Source organism: Aphelocoma coerulescens, assembly GCF_041296385.1.
Source record: "Aphelocoma coerulescens isolate FSJ_1873_10779 chromosome Z unlocalized genomic scaffold, UR_Acoe_1.0 ChrZ, whole genome shotgun sequence".
Classification (NCBI taxonomy): Eukaryota; Metazoa; Chordata; class Aves; order Passeriformes; family Corvidae; genus Aphelocoma; species Aphelocoma coerulescens.
This window is the reverse complement of record NW_027184085.1, coordinates 20,784,897-20,804,874: the sequence shown is the minus strand read 5'-3', so window position 1 is coordinate 20,804,874 and position 19,978 is coordinate 20,784,897. Positions and strand designations below refer to the sequence as shown.

Sequence of the window (19,978 nt, the reverse complement as noted above, 5' to 3'; positions counted from 1 at the left end):
GCCGCGGCGGAGCACGATGGGAGTCGTAGTTCTACGGTTCTGTAGTTTTGCAGTCCTGCGGAGCGGCGCCTGCACCCGCCGGGGTGGTGCCTGAGGCGGCGGCGGTTCCCTTCTCCTTCCTGCGGAGCCACGCTGCTCCGCCCTCCCCGAGATGGCGGCCCTGGCTGTAAACAAGGCCGGGGCCGGGCCGGAGGGTGGCCGCGGGCCTGGGGCTGGCGGTCGCGGCCCGGCAGGCGCTACGGTGAAGGTGAGGTAGTGGCTCGGCCCAGCCTGTGGCGGGGCGGGTGGTGCCGACCGAGGACGGGGCGCGGGAGGCCTGTGGTACAGGAGGTATCCCCTAGGGTCCCGGCTTATGGATTGGTTTGGGGATTTTTTCTTTCTGAATGACCATCAGTTTTGCTTTTCAGTAGTAGCTTGAGATGTTCCGGCCCTCAGCTGTTTGCTCCCACTAGCTTGGTGCTGCGTTTGTAGCTTGCTAAGTGGCTCACTTAGTATGACTGACCTGTTTATGAGCATCAGCTGCTAGGGGAAACTGCACGAGCCAACACTCTGCTCTGGCAGGGTCTTGCTCGCCTCTTTTCCTGCGAGGATGTTTCTCCTGGTTGTGCCTCTTGACCAGTAGGCTTGTCTTGTGGCAGTGTATTAAATGAAGTGGGCAGGAACTAGTGGTGATCAGGCACGATATTGAGGAATTAAAATATTCTGTTTGTGTCTAATTATTTATTTCCTTTTAAAAAAATCCATAGCATGATCGTTAGTTGTGTGCATAAAGCAGAATTACTGACTCAGCTTATGTGCTGTGATTGAATTTCTGTAAAATAAACTGTCATATGGCTTACTGCATGAAGTCTGCTTTTTATTTAGCTCAAAACCAAATATGGTCTTTTTTGACTTACAGGTCCTTGAGTGTGGAGTGTGTGAAGATGTATTTTCTTTGCAAGGGGACAAAGTTCCCCGGCTGCTTTTGTGTGGCCATACTGTCTGCCATGACTGTCTTACCCGGCTTCCCCTTCACGGCAGAGCAGTTCGTTGTCCTTTTGATCGACAAGTTACTGAACTAGGTAAGAAAATACAAGTTTGACATTCTTAAAACCTCTCAGTCAAGGATATCTAGAAGATAATGCTAGACATAGATTTTTAGTGTTGCACTTAGTGGTAGTATTTCCAAGTAATGAATGTGCAGTGTTCCTTTTCATTTATAGAAGTTCGTACCAGTGTTAAACACTAGTAAAGTAGTTATCTTAGGAAAAGAAAGGAAATATTTTGCCTCTATGTTCTTGAGTCTTGGCTCGTGCGCTTTATACCTTGAAGTCTTTTTGTACACCTATATTTACAAAGGGACTACTCTAATGTTTCTAAGGGCTCCTGAATGAGTATTAGTTTCCTATTGTCCTAAACAATAAACCCATGCAATTAAATAGCTTTTTTGACAAACATATTTGTCTGAATTCATGATGAAGTGACCTAGGGGGAAGGATCAGTGATAGCAAAACTGGTTTTTACTATGTTAGTTACTTCTATACATGCAATAATTGATAGCAGCAGGCTATTAACAGGAATTCCCCTACTCTAAGAGTGTCTGCACATGCTATTTGAAAGAATAAGATGCGGCTTTTGTCTTGCAGTGGAAGATTTTTTTTAGGCAAAAGATGGCACGTGCACATAATTTCTTCAGAATAAGAATTATCTAATCAACATGGGGATACAGAGAAGACAAGTTATCAGAGGAACCTGTAACAAAAAGAACTTGTTAATAGAACTGGCTCCAGCAGCTTTGAATAGCACTGGAGGAAAAAAAGAAAAACTGTTGAAAGGAGAATCTTTAGAAAAGGAAATCTCTAATCTGGTAAACCATGAAAAAAAAGTTTGAGTATCAAATTCACTTGATTTTGCAGTACAAGAATCTCCTAAATTGTAGACCAAACTGCAAGGAATATTAAGGCACTCTGCAGGATGTTTTTGTGGAGACAGGAATCAGGAAAAGAAATATCAATCTCATTTGAAAGGGGGGCTTGTTTTCTGGGTAGAGGGAGGTGGTAAAGTATGAGCATCATGAATGATTGCCAATCTAGGAGAGCGGTTAAAAGAGTAATGGTTTTTTTGACTTCTTACCTGTTACTGCACAGCTGCACAAGATTTCTTAAACTATGCTTTTGGAGAGAGAATGTTAGAGCACAACGCTCAGTCCTGTTGTTACGAAACATTTTTGTCTAAGTCCACTGCTTTTTTTTTATTGTGATGGGATACTTGTTGCTGCTTAGTTTTTATTGTGCAATTTTTCCCAGGCATCTGAAAGCATCCTATCATATTTTTTGGTGTGTTTCCTGTTTGGTGAAAATGAAGCTTTACAAAAACATGTACAGATTTTTTTTTTTCCATCTTTCTGAGGAGCTTTCTGAATGCAGTGAAATGTTATTAAACCTCCAAGTCTCCTGCAGTTAGGAAGAGGGATAAAAAGCTTCAGGTTCTTTTTATATTGAGGATAATAGACTTGCATCCTGCTGGCTAACACAAGAAAGAGGAATACACTGTGATCAACAGTTGCTCACAAAAGTAATAGGTAGAAAATCTCAGCAAAACAGCTTGAAAGTGAAAGTACTTCTGTGAATAAAAATGTTCTCCCTGGTGATCTGAGGCAGGGGGAGGTCACAGCTACTTTTAATCTCTCCATATCCAACAGCCTTGAGAAATAATATTGCTTCTAGGATATAAACCCAGGATGTTTTGTGGAGCGAAGCTCGTCATGGCTCCTCTTTGAGACATCTGTACCTTTGTGACCTTGCTCTAATCACCTAGTAGTTGCTGCTGTTGGTTAAATTTGCTGCACTTGTAGTTCTGTTTTGTTCTAGAGCTTAGGAGCTGGGAGGGACAACATGGGGCCCAGGGGAACTTTTCATACTTCCCTCCCCTCCTTTTGAAGATATGAGAAAGCAAGCTCCATGTTCACCCTACTTCCATTCTACCTTATAATTAATTTAATGAAATAATGCTCTCTAGTATCAGAGAGCTGTTTAGTATCTAAATTTTGATTATAGGACCACTGCCAAGAGAAAATTCAATTGAAAGAAAAGCTGTAAAATTAGGACATAAAGCTACCTGTGCTGAACACAGTTTCTTAGTCAGTAACTATGGATTTTATGGAGACTTTTAGTTGGTTATTTAACCTATGGTTACTTTTTTTCCTTTGCCCTTATTAGTAAAGCACTTAATATTATATTCTTCCAAGTTTCCTAAGTAATCTTGGGAACTTTTTGAAATAAATACTTTGGGATCTGTATATGGATAGATGTAGCTGTATTTTTTGGAACTGAATTCTTGGTTTAAATTTACAAGGCTGTCTCTTCTTTCTGTATGTAACTGTATGTGAGGGCTGGGTTAGAAGTACTTTGTGAATCAGCATTTTTGGAAATACGTGTTCTACAACTGAAAATTGAAATGTTGTTTACGTGCTTAGCAAAATTTTCTAATAGTTCATAAAATCTTATTACAAGAGAAAACATTTTGTAGTGAACAGATAGGACTAAAGCCTGCCCAAATCATTCTGCATTGCAGAATAGACAAAACATTGATTTTTTGTTGGGTATTTAAGAATTCTTTGATGAATTTGCCTGTGATTAATCTTCTAATGGAGAATTTTAAATGTACATGTTGAAGGTATGTGAAGTGTTGTCTTCAACTGGATTAACGTTTTTTAACCAAAAAGGTGCAATGGAAAAGTTCATTTGATTTTCAAAATTTTTAAATCGTAGGTTCTGGAGATTGTTGATTCAGACAGTTTATATGGGGAAAAATCCAATCAATGGTGTCTGTAGAAAAAGAGGCTGCTCTTAAAGCTTTTCCTTAGAGTATATTTGGTTTGGAAGAAAAGACAAATAATTTCTTGCAAACTGCTTTCTCTTTTCCTATGTTGGATTACTAGGGGTTTTTTTGGGGTTTTTTGTTTGTTTTTGTTTGGGGTTTTTTGTTTGTTTGTTTGGTTTTGGTTTGTTTGGTTTTGTTTGGTTGGTTTTGGGGTTGGTGTGTCTGTTTCTGTTGGGTTCTGGGTTTTTTTTTTAAATAAATATGTGGGCCCGGGAATTTTTAGGAAAAATGTGCTTATGTTGCAGCTTTGGAGTTTCTCTCTTACTACAGAGCTGAAATTATTTGCTATGATTAAAACTTGTTCACATAGATTTGCAGGTGATAGCATTCTTCATGGAATCCATCTGATTGGTGTTGCTTACATTTACACATGCCTTTGCTAGTGTCTGAGTGCCAAGATGAAACTTAAAAATACTGTGCAAGAAAAACCATTCTTTCAAATCTGTTTATACATTTAGACAAAAGTTGTTCCTTTATTCCTTTCATTATTTGTAATACTTCTGCAGTCAAGATTCATGCTTTGAAGTTGATACTTGTATCGTTTGCTGGAGTCAGTCTTAATATCTTCACTCTGTCACTATCTTGCTCCTGGCTGACACGTTTCCTGCTATTCATGTCTTACTCTTCTTTTGAGATGACAATCATAATGTGTAATGATTTTTGTAATTGACACAAACATGCTTTGTAGGCACAAGGATGAGATCACTAGACTCTTACATTTGTGATTGAAGCAGAATTTGAGGTAAAGTCCAAATGATGAAATGAATGTATTTATACAACTCATCTTTTAGTGATTTTAAATATAAAATAAACACTTGGTCAGATGTGTTGAAAATGTGTAGGTCAAGTACATAAAAATTTTATAGGTAAATTTGGAGTAAAAAGGAGCAAAGTCCCCTTTTTGCAAATATGTAAACTTCATGATAGATACCAGTGAAATGAGACATGACTTTTTTATGAGAATGCGTGCTTACGACAAGGTAGCCCACCTAGCTGATCAAGGGAAGCTAGTTGATGTGATCTTTTAGGATTTCAGTAAAACTTTCAATACTGTCTTTCACAGTGTCCTGCTGAACAAAATATCCAGCTCACAGCTGGATAAACACATCATATGTTGGGTGAGCAACTGGCTCATGGGTCAGGCACAAAGGGTTACAGTGAATGGGGTGACATCAGACTGGGGACCTGTCACTGGAGGGGTTCCCCAGGGCTCCATCCTTGGCCCTGTGCTCTTCAACATCTTCGTTGGTGACTGGGTGCCTGACTGGGAGCTATATGAAGTTCCCAGATGATGCCAAACTGGGAGGAGCTGTTGACTCCCTCGAGGGCAGAGGAGTCCTGCAGAGAGACCTTGACAAATTAGAGGACTGGGCAATCACCAACCATGTGACATTCCACAGGGCAAAGTGCCAGATTCTGCACCTGGGATGGAGCAACCCTGGATGTACAGACAGACCGGGGAATGAGAGGCTGGAGAGCAGTGCCATGGAAAGGGAGCTGGGGGTCCTGGTGGATGGCAAGTTGAATGCAAGTCAGCCGTGCCCCAGCAGCCAGGAGGGCCAAGTGTGTCCTGGGGGGCATCAGGCACAGCATGGCCAGCCGGGCAAGGGAGGGGATTGTCCTGCCCTGCTCTGCACTGGGGCAGCCTCACCTCGAGTGCTGGGGCAGCTTTGGGTGCCACAGGATAAGAAGGACAGTACTAGAGAGTGTCCAGTGGGGGGGCATGAAGATGGTGAAGGGCCTTGAGGGGAAGCCTTATGAGGAGCAGCTGAGGTCACTTGGTCTGTTCAGCCTGGAGGAGACTGAGGGGAGACCTCACTGCAGTTACAGCTTCTTTGTGAGGGGAAGAGGAGGGACAAACACTGATCTCTGCTCTGTGGTGAGCAGTGACAGGACTGGGGGAATGGCCTGAACTTGTGTCGGGGAGGTTTAGGTTGGATATCAGGAAAAGTTTCTTCACCCAGTGTTGGGCCCTTGAAGAGCTCCCCAGGGAAGTGGTCACAGCACCAAATCTGCCAGGGTTCAAGAAGTATTTGGAGTGTGCTGTGGGACATACAATGTGGTTATTGGGAATGGCTTGTGAAGGGCTAGGAGTTGGATTCAGTGATCCTTGTGGGTCCCTTCCAGCTCAGGATTATGACGTGATTCTATGTTTTATAGGATGCTTGCTGGTTATAAATTCTGTTTTACTAGATTAAAATTAGCATGTAAGCTTTGCTTGTTTTTTATCTGTGACCAAGATGGGCATGTTGTACAATTGCTAGTGCTTGTATGAGCAAGTGTCATGATACATAATAGAAAGAATGTAGAAGCGTAAATTTGTTTCTCATGACAGCGTAGAGTTATGAACCAGAAAATAAATTCAGAATAGCTACAGACTTATCTTTTCTGATCTTGTTGCTTACAATTCAGTAAATTAGCTCTGTTTTGACTTTCCCTTCACTGCTAGACATGGAACAGAGCTAATGTGATTAAAATCAGATACAAGGTTGTAAACTGAGAAGAGTACTTCTTGGTGTCCAGGGCTTTTTTAATAAATACTAAAACGTGACAGAAAAGACTTCTATAAGAAACTCTGTAGTGATTGAGTAGCTTCTTTCTCTCCCAGCCTTACCTAGTGTTTGCCTTAAAGGCTTGGACAATGTTTGCTTAAAGACTAGGAGCTATAATCTGTTCCTTAAGTAGGTTTACCCTTTTGGTGCGTGTGCCTCCATTTATACTGGGCTATTAATGGCTATCTGGATTAGTGCATAATCTGAAAATAGGAGGTCCGTGTTAGTATCAGCAGTCATTACATTGGTGTGTTGTTAATGTGAGTATTTTGTATGCTGTAGAACCTGAAGGTTGTGCACAGTCAGATTGTTGTGGGAAAGTGCTAAACACTGTAGAAGGGAACCACATAGCCACTTTTCAGTGCTTTGTTTTCTGAGGGTCTGTCTAGATACATATTGAGCAAATCCAGACTCTGTTTACCAACTGTTTTGATGTAAATTATATTCTAGATGTGGATATAGTGCTCTGTATTTCTTCAGCTTGTAATAAGAGGTGACTCTTCTTTGCTCTGTGTTAAAGAAACAGTGATCTTGCTAGGGGTGCTCAAGCAAAAAATTAGTAAGCTCTGAAGTTAAAATATATCAAGGCAGATGACTTTGCTGGTGCTTAGTGTAATTGTGGAGGGACAAAACATACCTTCTGTAAACTCCTTCAAGATCTGTGGTAAATAGAAGTTAAAATATTTTGTTAGTTTGTTTTCAACTTATTTTGTGAAGTGCACTGATCTTAGATTGGGTGTTGGCAATGTAATGCTTCTCTGTAGCAGAGAAGGCTTCCACCATGGAACTGATAACTGCAGAGGTCACTGACTTTAAAAGTGCTGACTCCTTGCTTTATACCTAACTTCAGAGTTACTAATCAGTGCTTTCATAGGCCCATTTCTGGAAGCAGCAAATGCATGGTCTTTACTGGTAAGCACATTTTTTTAAACAGGTTATCAGTGTTGTTTTTTACCTGTTGAGGATGTTGGAAGTTAGGTTAAAAATGCTCCCATTTATAGCTAGAAGAAAACAGTAGCATCCATTTTATTGCCTGTAATCTTTCAGGCACATAACTTCTCAGTGGCCAAATTCAAAATAGAGTATTATGGGCTATAATTTAAACTGTGAGGAAGATGGACTATGGAGGAAAGTTTAATGAAGTTAAACTGGAAGCTGCATAAAGCAGTGAGGTATCCAGTGTGGTTACTAACTGGATATTTCCCATAACTACGTAGATGTTGTCTGTCTGGTCATTTAGAACCGCACTTTCACTCTAAACGATAAATCAAAATCTATGGAGTGTTTGATAAATCTCCATATTGAAGACAGAAGACTTACTGTCTGTAAAGGATCAGCAAGATGACACTGAATTCCAGAAGGATGAAGGGTACATACTCCTACCAGACTGCCACAGGGCAGCATAATTTAGGAAAAAAACATGGGACAACTCTACAAGTAGTCTGGGCTCTCTGGGAAAACATGTGGGAATACTGTTTTCATTCGTTCATATAGATAGCTGGTGTGTAGTGTGCACAAACTGAAACACAGAAGTTTTGTCTGCATATAAGGAAACAATTTTGACTGTAAGAGTAAGAAAGCTATGCCACAGGTTGCCCAGAGAGGTGATAGCACCTCCGTCCTTAGAGATCTTCAAAAGATGCCTGGGAGTGGTCCTGGGCAACCAGCTCTAGGTGACTTTGGCAAAGTGATGTCAAGAGGACCCTCCCAACCACAACAATTTTGTGATTTTGCTATGGCTAAAAAGTAATGATTCAGTGCTCAGAGATGATGCTTGATCTCTTGAGCCACCTTTTCCTTGCAAGAGAGAAAATGTCATTAAATTTATGACAATTATGCTGAAAAAAGTCAAGGGATGATAATTCCTTGAAGAAGCAGCCACTAAGATTCTCTCATATGCCATGTGGCCTATATAGATACCTTTAGCAGCAGTTATTGGGATGCAGTTCTGATTTTGGTTCTCATGTCATTGGTTCATGTTAACTTCTTCAAAATCAGGATCATAGAGGAGTAGACATGGATTTCTGCTTTGCTCTATGGATTATGAGTGATCTTCCTTTTTATCAAATAGCGTAGTACCTTGGGTTTTCTTTATGAATATTGTTTTAACTCTTACTTAGGTTTTGCTGGAATGCTGCAATAGGTGTTGCATCTTGTGATTCAGGGAATAAGGTTTGTCAGTAGGGAATTCTTCATGGCTTCCATTAGTACAGTAGAACTGTTCACTGTACCTCTGAAAATAATAATTATGGTACACAGTGTTTGTGTGTTCCTTATATTCTTTAGTTGTTAGCTATTGCAAATTATTTTATAACTATTTTTACTGAGTTTCTCTAAATTTTTAATAATCTTGGCATCTTTTAAGTAGGGAAAATGTGCATAAGTATTAAATAGCTCAGTGATCAAAGGAAGGAAGAGGATGGAGTGAGCTTGCAGAAAAAATGTTAGTTGTATCTCACTTTGTTAATATTAATGTAGTTGATGTGGTCTTAATGTTTGTCAGAATCTCAGTAGTTTGTGTAATTTCTCAAAATTATATGTTGAGATTTGTGTTCCTCTCCTCCCCTTTGTTTAATTCTTTGTCAAAAATAGGAGATTCTGGTGTCTGGGGATTGAAAAAGAACTTTGCTTTGTTGGAACTCTTGGAACGGTTGCAGAATGGACCTGCTGGGCAGTATGGGACAGCTGAAGAAGGCATTGGTCTCTCTGGAGAGGTACTGAGTTTTAAACAAAAGGCAAAAAAAATTTGTTATGTTTGCTAGAAGGTATCTCTAAAAAGGAAAAAAAAATGAAAATCAGTTCTTTGCCAAATGTAATTTCACCAATAATACTATTAATTTCTTCTAGTATCTAGTACTAAGGCTTCAGTTAATTGCTTCATAATTAAATGCTAATTTAAGCAGAAAATAAACAGGTATTAGTAAGTATGCATACTATTTCCCCCTTTTTTTAATGCCTTTAGGATTTTTAGAAAAGGTTACTCATTTTGATATTTTAGTTACAGTGGTATAAGCACAGTTTTCTAAAACTCTTTAGGAATTCATCCTAAAGACTTCAGCTCTTCTGGTCAGTAGTTGCCTTTTAGTCATTTTATTACATCATGTAGTACTTCATTACCAAAACTAGCTGCTTTTATCATCTCAGTATTAACAGCTGGTGTGCAGAATATCTTGCAGTACCATTCTAGATGTAGATAACTTTCCTAAGTGTTTATTTGACCATTGGTATTCTGTTTTTCTGTAACCACTTCTCTGTTCTGTAATGACTGCTTTGGAGGAAATTCCTGGAGCCAGATTTATTTTCTCCTCCAAAACTTTACAACTTGCACTGAAGCTTGGATTTATAAAATCGCTGAATGCTATAACCTTTTGTTTTTTGTAAGTTTATTGAAAACTTAAAATGAAGTTTCAGAGTAGTCCAAATATTTATTTACTTTTAAAGAAATCTTACATTGTTGACAGGTCTTCTGATTTTTCCTCCGTTATTTGGATTATGTGTTAACTACTTCAGTTTTGCCTGTTTTTTGTTGTTAGAGTATCATTCGTTGCGATGAAGATGAAGCCCATGTTGCATCTGTGTATTGCACTGTTTGTGCCACTCACCTGTGTGCAGACTGTTCCCAGCTTACTCATTCTACTAAGACTCTAGCGAAGCACAGGCGTGTACCTCTTGCTGATAAGCCTCATGAGAAGACGATGTGCTCCCAGCACCAAGTGCATGCCATTGAGTTTGTTTGTTTAGAAGAGGGCTGTCAGGCGAGTCCTCTCATGTGTTGTGTCTGCAAAGAGTATGGGAAGCATCAAGGTCATAAGGTACTGCTAGTAATTAATTTCTGGTTATGCCGTGGGGTGGCTTGCATAATTATTTATCCAATTAAAGTACAAAAGGTTGTCAAGAAAGGAGGGTAGACTCTTGATGTGTCTTCATCCCATTCTTTCATTTTCCCTTCATGTCAGATAGTTGCCATGGTAAGATGAAGAAAAAAACTTAGAACTCAGTGAGTTACTAATGTGTGTATATATATGAAGGACAGTCCCTTTATCTGCTGGTTTTCTGAACTTCTCATAATATTGAGCCATCAGTTTTAAAAGCTGTTTTCATAATGCAGACACTATGTACACATCGCATCACTGGTGCAATCTTACCATCCTTCTTTTTTTAAAATAAATTATGATAAACAGGCAAGTTTTTGTTTACTTGTGTAATTGCTAGATATCTGAGTTAGTTTCAGCATAATTTCTAAGTCCTGATTGTATATTTAAATTGCAAGACGGTTTTAAGTTCTTATTTGGCTTTCCTGTATATATATATATGTGAATATATGCCCATATACTTGCACATGTATATTAAATATGTAGTAAAATAGAAAAGATTATTAAGGAAGATAGTTATGATTTATATTTAATATGTTGCTTTTAATTAATAGCACTCCATCTTAGAACCAGAAGCAAACCAGATTCGTGCATCCATTTTAGACATGGCTCACTGTATAAGAACTTTCACAGAAGAAATCTCAGATTATTCCAGAAAACTAGTCGGAATTGTTCAGCATATAGAAGGAGGAGAACAAATAGTTGAAGATGGAGTTGGAATGGCCCATACTGAACATGTATGCTTTTTAAAAATTTTTATTTCCCTTGCATAGATTATTTGCTTTTTGGTAATAACTAGGATAAGGAATTTCTTTGAAAATTATCCACAGGTTTTCTAGAACAAGACTTAAAAGTTCTTTTATTTAGCAAGTCAGTATTGAGGCTTAGGTCAGCAGATAGGTGGGAACTTGTGTGTTACAATGTTTTTAGGCTACATGAAAATATGGAGGCAGTGGGAAAAGTTGTATAACTGCTAGTGTACAGATTGTGTATGCTCTCAGGTGGTATGGGACTACTGAGGCTGTTTTCCTTGGTCTTTTTTAGTAAAGTGTCTATACATGCAAACAAGCTACTTGATTATAGGAGGAGTAACTTCTTGAATGGTCTTGGTATGGTACAGAAAGTCTTACCAGCCCTAGCTGGGACTTGAACTATGATGTAGCCAAGCAGATGCAAAAATAAGTGTGAATCTGGAATAAAATTTAAGATGTGATTCTGGAGTCAACTGGTGTCCTTAATCTCTTGGAACTTCTTGCTTCAACACTCTAGGTACCAGGAACTGCAGAGAATGCTCGCTCGTGTGTCCGAGCCTATTTTTCTGATCTTCATGAAACCCTTTGTCGTCAGGAGGAAATGGCTCTAAGTGTTGTTGATGCTCACGTGAGAGAGAAGTTGATTTGGCTAAGGCAACAGCAAGAAGACATGACCATTCTCCTGTCACAGGTTTCAACGGCTTGCCTTCACTGTGAAAAGACTTTACAACAGGTAGGCTGGCAAGTGAGCTGCAGCATATGGCAATATACATGGAACTACAAATTAAGTTTAGACTACAGAAAACCAGGTTAGATGGTACTCTGCATTATTTTCTTAAAAGATTAAAACAATCATGATATAACATGAGATTTAAGTATTCATTGCAAGGGAGTGTTAGACAAAGATAATTAGTACAAAAGTGTGGACTCCTCCAGTTGCTGGAAACCCTGTGGCATGACTTTTCTGGAGTAAGTTCTGGTATTTGTGAGTTTAGTGGGAGGACAAGACAAGACTGAAGCAAAAAAAAACCCTACAGGATTTATCTGAAGGATTTTGCAGTTGCAATTACAAGTATAGATGTTTGAAGCTGGTAGTCATACATGGCTGGTAGGAGAAAATGTTTTGGGATTAAATCTCTTCCAGTAGCACTTGTAACACGGGTAATTCAACATCTTAAATGTATGAAGTGGCTGTGTGAGAGTATCTGACTGATCCCTTATTCATTCAGTTTAATTATAGGAAAAAGTAAATAGTATTTGTAGCAAATAGTAAACCAAGTGTGAGAAGCTACTTCATGAATGTGTTATTTGTACTTCTTTCCAGATTTGTTTAGAGCTTGTGTTTTGTTGCCTAGTCAGATTTAGCTATACAAATGTTCTGATCATGAATGGGTGGATACTAATATTTTCCTCTTAAGTGTGTTGCTGTATACTGCAAAGTACTTGCTCTATTCCATCTGTTGGAATGATATAGGAGAAAGATAAATATTCTTTATGTGTTACATTGTTATTGTTTCTCATAATTTATATGGCTTGTAAAGAAAGTTTGTTGGTTTTTATCTTTAACCTGCAGAACTGTTTAGTTTCTATTAGTGTTAAGGAAAAATGTTAAGATACTCATATTTGTATTGCAATTTTAAATAAATCTATTTTGTAAACGTTAGTTTATTGAAGTAGAGTATTTCTGTTTAAAATATCTTCTTTCTAGCAATCATATCTATATTTTATTTGGGGTTTTTTAAAGTAAATTGCTAAAGGAAAGGCATACTTCTGGTTTTTTTGTCTGTTTAGGATGACTGCAGAGTAGTGTTGGCCAAACAGGAAATTACAAGATTGCTAGAGACATTACAGAAACAGCAGCAACAGTTTACAGAACTTGCAGATCATGTACAGCTGGATGCTAGCATACCTGTCACTTTTACAAAGGTATTCTTAATCTCATGGAAGTACAGCTATCGACTTTGTGATGTCCCAAATCTAGTTTAAAATAAAGCAGGAATAATGTATGTACATTATGATGCTGTATTTGTTGCAACAAGTTGAAGCACTTCAGTATCACTTAGAGCCACAGTGTCTTATCACAGCATGAGTGCAATGTGGTATTAGAGCAACAAACCACTGTGCTGTTATAATTAGGGTGAGAAATGTTCATTCGACATTGACCACATCAGTAACTTTTTGCTTTTTAATATGTTGGATAGCATTTGTGAGTTCTAGAAACACCTTTCTTTGGAAACATACCTGATTATTTCCTGACAATTCCTCACTTATTTTAAATGTAATACTACTATTATAACTTTCAGTTTATAATGTTAAATATTTCTTTCAGTTCATTAAACGGTCAGTTGTTTTGCAGTTGCTTCGTATTCACTGAGAGCTTAGCTTAGACGTGGTTCATCTTCTAAGTAGGTTTGGGTTTTATTGCTTCAATATAATTTCAGTACCACTTTCTTTGAAAGGAATTAAATTATTCAAAGTTTGATAACGGTACTTCTATTTGTTGTGTATATATATGGTATTTATTATTGAAGATAGTTCCTCATAGGCAAGTAAATAAGTTTGAAACTCAAGGAACAAGAAATACTTTGATATATGGCTTTTTGTGCTTCTGAATGGGTGAAAGAGGAAGAGGATCTATTGCTGCTGAGACAAAAATGAGGATTTAACTGTAGCTGTTGAAGCATTTACTGTAAGGAAATGAATGCTTCCATGGGGATTCTATGTCAGTTCTTGTTGACTTAAGAAATTAAATCTTCAAAATAATTTATTTTGTAACTTCAGTATAGTTGCATTAACATGGAAATAAAAAATTTTCACTTCTGCCTGTCTCTTTCCCATTCAGCAGAGACCAGAGTTGGTAGGGCCAGGGAAACCTCTTTTGCAAACCCTCATTATTCCATGAATGAAGCAGTAATTACAGAGAATTCTAATTAATTGCCACAAACAATTCCTCACATGGTTTCAGCCAAGAATGATGAAAGAATTGAAATTTTATCAAATATAGACATAGTATAATGAAACTGGCTGACTTTCTAAAAGACAGCCTGAGAAGACTCAGGTAGAAGTTACAGGTTCATGAACTACAGAGTATTGGATATTTTTGTTTCTTTTATTGCTGGAAGGGATTGATGATTGTGCCTTGTACTTTTGGATATCGTCCATTTAATAATTTTAGAAATGGTGATAAAATATGTGTTTTAAACATAAGGGTTTTCTAGATTGAATTTCCTAGATTTGCTGTTGTTTTATGTATACTGTTTCTTCCAGGACAACAGGGTACATATTGGACCAAAAATGGAAATTCGGGTTGTTACTTTAGGATTAGATGGAGCTGGCAAAACAACTATTTTGTTTAAGTTAAAGCAAGATGAATTCATGCAGCCAATTCCAACAATAGGTTAGTACCTACAATTTAAATGTAATGACTTTCCCGAATGTATGATTTATCTACTGATTTTGATTATTTTATGTTCATACAGAGTAGGACTGTAAAACTTAAATATTTTTATTCCAGGTTTTAACGTTGAAACAGTAGAATACAAGAATTTAAAGTTTACTATTTGGGATGTAGGAGGAAAACACAAATTGAGGCCTTTGTGGAAACATTATTATCTCAATACGCAAGGTAATACTGATACAACTCTTCAACTGCATTTTGTCTTCTAGCTTGTGTTTCAGAGCCAGAAAGATTATTAATAGAAATAACTTATGACAGTAGAAAGTTGTTCAGTTAATGCAAAGTACAGCTGTTAGGTTCATGAGCTAATAAATTTTAATCCAGTTGGTCATAGTGTCTACTGCATGATAAAGATGCATTCTCCATAAATCCATCAGACAGTTCATGGAGCCAAACAAAATTAGAACCTCTGTTAAATTGGTTCTAGCTGACAACAGACAAGGTACAGCGTTCCAAAGTCTGCATAGTGAGAAGCGGTACTTGCCAGGTATGAAATATAAATAGCACTTGAAAATACTCAGCTTTTAGGAGCCTTTAGGTAGCAACATAAAAAAATCTACAAAGTTCTGTAACTTTTGACTTGGTATTGCAGTGTAGTATCTGATTATAGACTAGATTACTGATTCTGAAAACACTGATACATATAGTGCCAACTTAAAAATTCATGTTGTCCTTTTTTAAATCCTCCATAGGTTTTTCTCCAGTTCAGAAAGAAGTTCCTCTTGATTAATTAATTCACAATTACCTGAAATACTTAGGAATTACAAACACCAGCTCATGTGCTCTTTCTGCATTATTTCAGCCTTAAATGCAAACTTTAACATTTTAAATTATTCATCTTTTCAAACTCCTAAAAATTGTATTTTGGGATTTCTGTTATCCTCTTAAAACATACTGTGTAAAGTAGTGTGGAATCATGCCTGCCTTGAGGGATTTTATGTTGGACAGAAAGCTAAGCAGTTACCCTGGTACATAACTGTAGTAGGTTTTATTTAGTTTTGGTGTTGGGGTTTTTTCATTGCAAAACCCTTTATTTTAAATTCTGTCCTCTGGCTCTGCCCCCTTGACTTTCCAGTCTTTCTGGCATCTTAGTTACTCTCTCTAGTGGATAGTAAAATCTAATGCTGCTGTGTTGGGTCCATGGCCATCTTCTTTGGATTGTGTAGTCTGTAGTTGAAGCAAGCTATGCTGATTTGGCTGAACCTGTGAGTATTACAGCCCATTAAGGGGAACTGAAACAGTCATATGGGAGTTAATGGAGTATAAATGGATCGAGAAATGGTTTAAACTGAGATACTTAATCCACACATAGTAAATCTGGTTTTAGACCTAAGTAGTTAAAATATCATGGTCTTTATATTAGACTAGGAAAAAAAATCAGATATTTTTTCCCTATTTTAGGATGAATTCTAGATTTCTATTTAAAATACGAAAGTATGTAAGGAATTTCTCAGCCATCCTGGATTTAAAATTGAAGTTGCATACTGCTGAGAAACTTCACTTAAGAAGCTTCTAGAAAAAAGGAATTGTGTAAGTTGAAAGCTAATTTTTCAGAGTTTGTATTTGAATGTGGATAAAACATTTCTCTTCTTCTTTCATAGCGGTGGTGTTTGTTGTTGATAGCAGTCACAGAGACAGGGTCAGTGAAGCATACAGTGAACTTGCAAAATTGTTAACAGAGAAGGAATTGCGGGATGCCTTGCTCTTGATCTTTGCTAATAAACAGGTACTTGTGATTTGGTTTTATTCTTTTCCTCAGCTTGTCTATCAAATTCCAACCTTCTGAACCCACTGTTGTTGGTAGGGAGTGCTAATGTGGAAAGCATGAAATGTAGATGTTTTCCTTATGTGTAATGCTGGTCAAATAAATGTTGGTGCTAAGAGTGCTTAGTAGACTGAACAAACAGGGGTTTTTTATGGTAACAAGTAGTAAATGCTTAGCTGTTTGATTTGTCTTTTGTGTTTGAAGAGCCTTTATGTGATCTGTAGCTTCAGTCTAAGCCAATAAAATGGCTTCAAACATACAGAAGAATAATTGAGTCTTTGTATTTGATTCTGTTGCAGGATGTAGCAGGTGCTCTCTCAGTGGAAGAAATCACAGAGCTGTTGAGTCTCCACAAACTCTGCTGTGGCCGTAGCTGGTATATTCAAGGTTGTGATGCCCGAAGTGGTACAGGACTTTATGATGGATTGGACTGGCTTTCAAGGCAGCTAGTGGCTGCTGGTGTCCTGGATGTGGCTTAACTTTGCGTCAGCTGGAATTTAATGTTGTAGTTCATGGTTTTGTTTGCACGATTTAGCGTGTTGTCACCAGGTCTTCCCTCTGAGAAGGGGACTTAAATATTAAGTTGGTGGTTACAGAAAAATACAAACCTTTGTCCTAGATAGTATAATTGGTTCACTATACTTGTGTCATTATAGTGTTTTTGAAACTTGATACATTTACCTGTAGTGGGAATGGAAGAGTGTTACAAGGATGCCTTGAAATTCCTTTTGGTGATATTGTTACAATTTAAAATTTTTCCCTGATAAAATATGCATTGGATTTCATATAATAATTATAATGAGGTTACAGTAGTTAATTGGTGTTACAAAAATTCTGAGTGGTTTAGAAATACTTTCCCATTAAGCTATTTCAAAATCCATCTCAAGTTTATTAGTAATAGTCAGCTCTATTAGAAATAAATGGTGCTACTCTTCAATATCTAAAGAATCCATAGATCTAAAGGTGGCATTGAAACTTAAATGCAGCTACACCATGTAAAGAAAATGCTTCCCTTATTATTTATTACTCTCCTTGTTCGTTACAGGAACACAGCATAACTGCACAAAGAAAACTCAGAATGGAGAAAAGTGTTGCAGAGTGAAGGGGCTGTGTCATTGTTTAGCAACTTGTGTTATGTTTTGGGGGCAGGGGTTAGTTGGGTTTTTCATGCTGAATTATTTATGGACATACTACAGTGATACTGAGGTGAAAGTGTTTTGTGCATACTTGGGGACAAAATCTGCCTGTAGAGATTAAGTTTACTCCTCAAGAAGTCAAATTAAATTAAAAAAAAAACTTCTTAAAGAAGTAGTGTGGTATAATGTCCAGCTATGTGCTTTTATGTAGAAGTCCTGCTTCCAGATTAAGGTACTGGCCTTAAAGTATTCAATAACGCAATGTAAAACCAGAGTACACTAATTATAGGTCTTACTTTAGAAGGGTAGATGGTAAAACGTGATATAAACCTTCCATAATTAGATTTTCAATTTTTACTTTATCTTCTACATGAAACTGTCAACAATGCCTCTATTTTTGAAGATTACTCGTTCACAAACCCATGAAATACGGGTGTAGTGCTGTTTAAATTTAGAGAAGGTTGCAATGACTTAGTGATCTCTTTTTCTACTGGACATGCAACTCTGCAAACAATTTTATGTGTCTGGTATGCACACCAGAATCTTCTGCCCTTCTCTTTAAGTCCATGGCCACTGCCAATTGAAGAAGCTGTGCCATGGATCCTCTTCGTGTTGGTAGAGGACCTACAACGAGTGTGAGCAGTAGATCAGAACTCTGTATCATCACTTTTATCATTAGAGTAGAGGTGAATCAGAAGAACTAGGTAGTGCAAGTGAACAGTGTTGTTTGACAGATGTGGAGATGTTTTTGCCACACTGAAAAGTGTTTACCTGTGAGAGCTCTGAACCTCACCTAGCAAAGAAAGTGTATCCCTTTATCTGTGGCTTTGCTTTCATTGTATTATTAGGAATTTTATGCTGTTTTCCTACTACATACCTTAGGTAAAGCCAAGAATGTATAAACAAATAATTTAGTACATTTGCACTTTTCTTCTAGAGGAAGCAGTTAATGTAACTACTTCCTCATAATGACATTTGTAGTATTCTTGTAACCTAAATTTCATTTATGTTAAATGCAGCTTCAGATTCAGCAAGTCTGAAAACTTGAATAATACCTGAAGGAACACTAAGCTTTAAATCGTTCAGTGTTTGTGAAGTCTTTAATGTGACGTCTTTAATGCCTACACATGTATATAGGTACTGAGACACAGGGTATTTACTCTTACTTTAGATAACCTGATAAATTTGGAAATTGCTTATAACAGAGCGAAAGGTGGGGTTTTTGCATGTACCAAACTTAAAATTGTTCATCCTTCCCAGCCTGTAACTTCTTGCACAATACACTGTTGGTGGCTGTGACTTGAGCATCTGCTTAGCCTGTTCTGCAGAGCAACCCCTGACCTAGTTAGGGCTGACTGTCCCTTCACAGCTCTTTTTGAAAAATGAACAAGTTCTGCTAAGTATGGTAGATACCTTTTCCTGTAATATTTTTAACAGACGACATGCATTCTTTAGAAAAATCCCGATTTAGTTTTATTTTAGCTGGCTTAGGCTTCAGTTACATATGCTGCTCAGTATGGTTCTACTTCAAAATGTTCAAGGTGACTAGTTTGTATTTTATGTAACATTAAATTTGAGGGCAGAGGAACAATTCTCACTTATGCATACTTTTGAGTACAAGTGATTGCTTGTGACACATGGAATGCTACCATGAAAGTGTTTTGAAATTGAATTTATTTAAGATGACTTGAAGTAAATGTGAAAGTGTTGCATTCATCTGTGAACTTTCCAGTGTAAAGAGTACACTAAGAGGTTTATTCATATTATACATTAATACAACATATGAACTGCTTCAATTATAAATTTGAGCTTGTTTCATTGGTTTTACTGAACTTTAGTTTTTAGTGTACTGACTTAATGCAATATGTAATTGGAATATTTCCTCAACTAGAACTCACTAAAGCATTGCTAACCGTTTGGAAAGACTGAATAACTTTTCAAAGGATTTTGACATAATTTTGAAATTGAGTAAATGCAACAGCCGGTGACTGTGTTGTGGCTTTCTTTATAGAACTTCATCTCAAAAATAGTATGTCTAGGCTAACTGAAAAGTCATGTTTCATCACTGATTCTGTATTCTACCTTCAAAATTGTGGACCATGAGGGTCTAATTCCAAGAGTGTTGAGTAGATGTGGATGTTACATAAAGATTCCTTTAAAGAAAGGGCTCTTTTAGTTGAAACAATTTGTGAGCTGCTGCAATTTGCATTACCCAGAAAATAATTTCTTTTCAATAAAAGTATGTAAAACCTTGAAAACTAATTTTAATTATCTTGTCTTTTGTTTTCATTTTTTTTAAGGTCATCTCAGAATAGAGGTGTGCTACATTTAACGTCCTATAGAAATTTTCTAACTGATCCTTTATCTCACTAAGGATAAACTTCCTTGTGGTAGCAGCAACTTCAGAGGGAATGAATTTGATTATCAGGCATCATATTTCAATTCATAAAGGAAGTTACCAGAATTGTAAACTCCCAAGTCTTCTATGAGTGCAGTGGTGTTATGTGAACATAAAGCAGCCATGGTCAGTGTTACTGTTTGTAGAGTAAACATAGTTTAGCATAGTAACAGGACCCTTTCAAG

At 37.4% G+C, this 19,978-nt stretch overlaps 1 protein-coding gene across 2 annotated transcripts; it reads left to right on the top strand.

The window, feature by feature from the left end:
• Positions 1-58: 58 nt before the first annotated feature.
• TRIM23 (tripartite motif containing 23) lies at positions 59-19,657 on the top strand. 2 transcript variants are annotated; one of them, XM_069001042.1, is made up of 11 exons: positions 59-247; positions 899-1,061; positions 9,006-9,127; positions 9,947-10,225; positions 10,840-11,022; positions 11,555-11,770; positions 12,829-12,963; positions 14,305-14,434; positions 14,552-14,662; positions 16,096-16,220; positions 16,559-19,657. In XM_069001042.1, exons 1-11 carry the CDS (start codon positions 152-154, stop codon positions 16,736-16,738), a joined length of 1,740 nt encoding a protein of 579 aa, XP_068857143.1. In that variant the 5' UTR covers positions 59-151; the 3' UTR covers positions 16,739-19,657. The 2 variants fall into 2 exon arrangements, with proteins under 2 accessions (XP_068857143.1, XP_068857144.1); XM_069001043.1 differs by lacking the exon at positions 14,552-14,662.
• Positions 19,658-19,978: the final 321 nt, after the last annotated feature.

Bases quoted from the DNA above. Each gene is read 5' to 3' on its own strand.
- TRIM23 (XM_069001042.1), top strand. From the start codon at position 152: ATGGCGGCCCTGGCTGTAAACAAGGCCGGGGCCGGGCCGGAGGGTGGC. The intron at 248-898 runs GTGAGGTAGTGG...TTTGACTTACAG, and splicing joins CGGCAGGCGCTACGGTGAAG to GTCCTTGAGTGTGGAGTGTG. The intron at 10,226-10,839 runs GTACTGCTAGTA...TTTAATTAATAG, and splicing joins GGAAGCATCAAGGTCATAAG to CACTCCATCTTAGAACCAGA.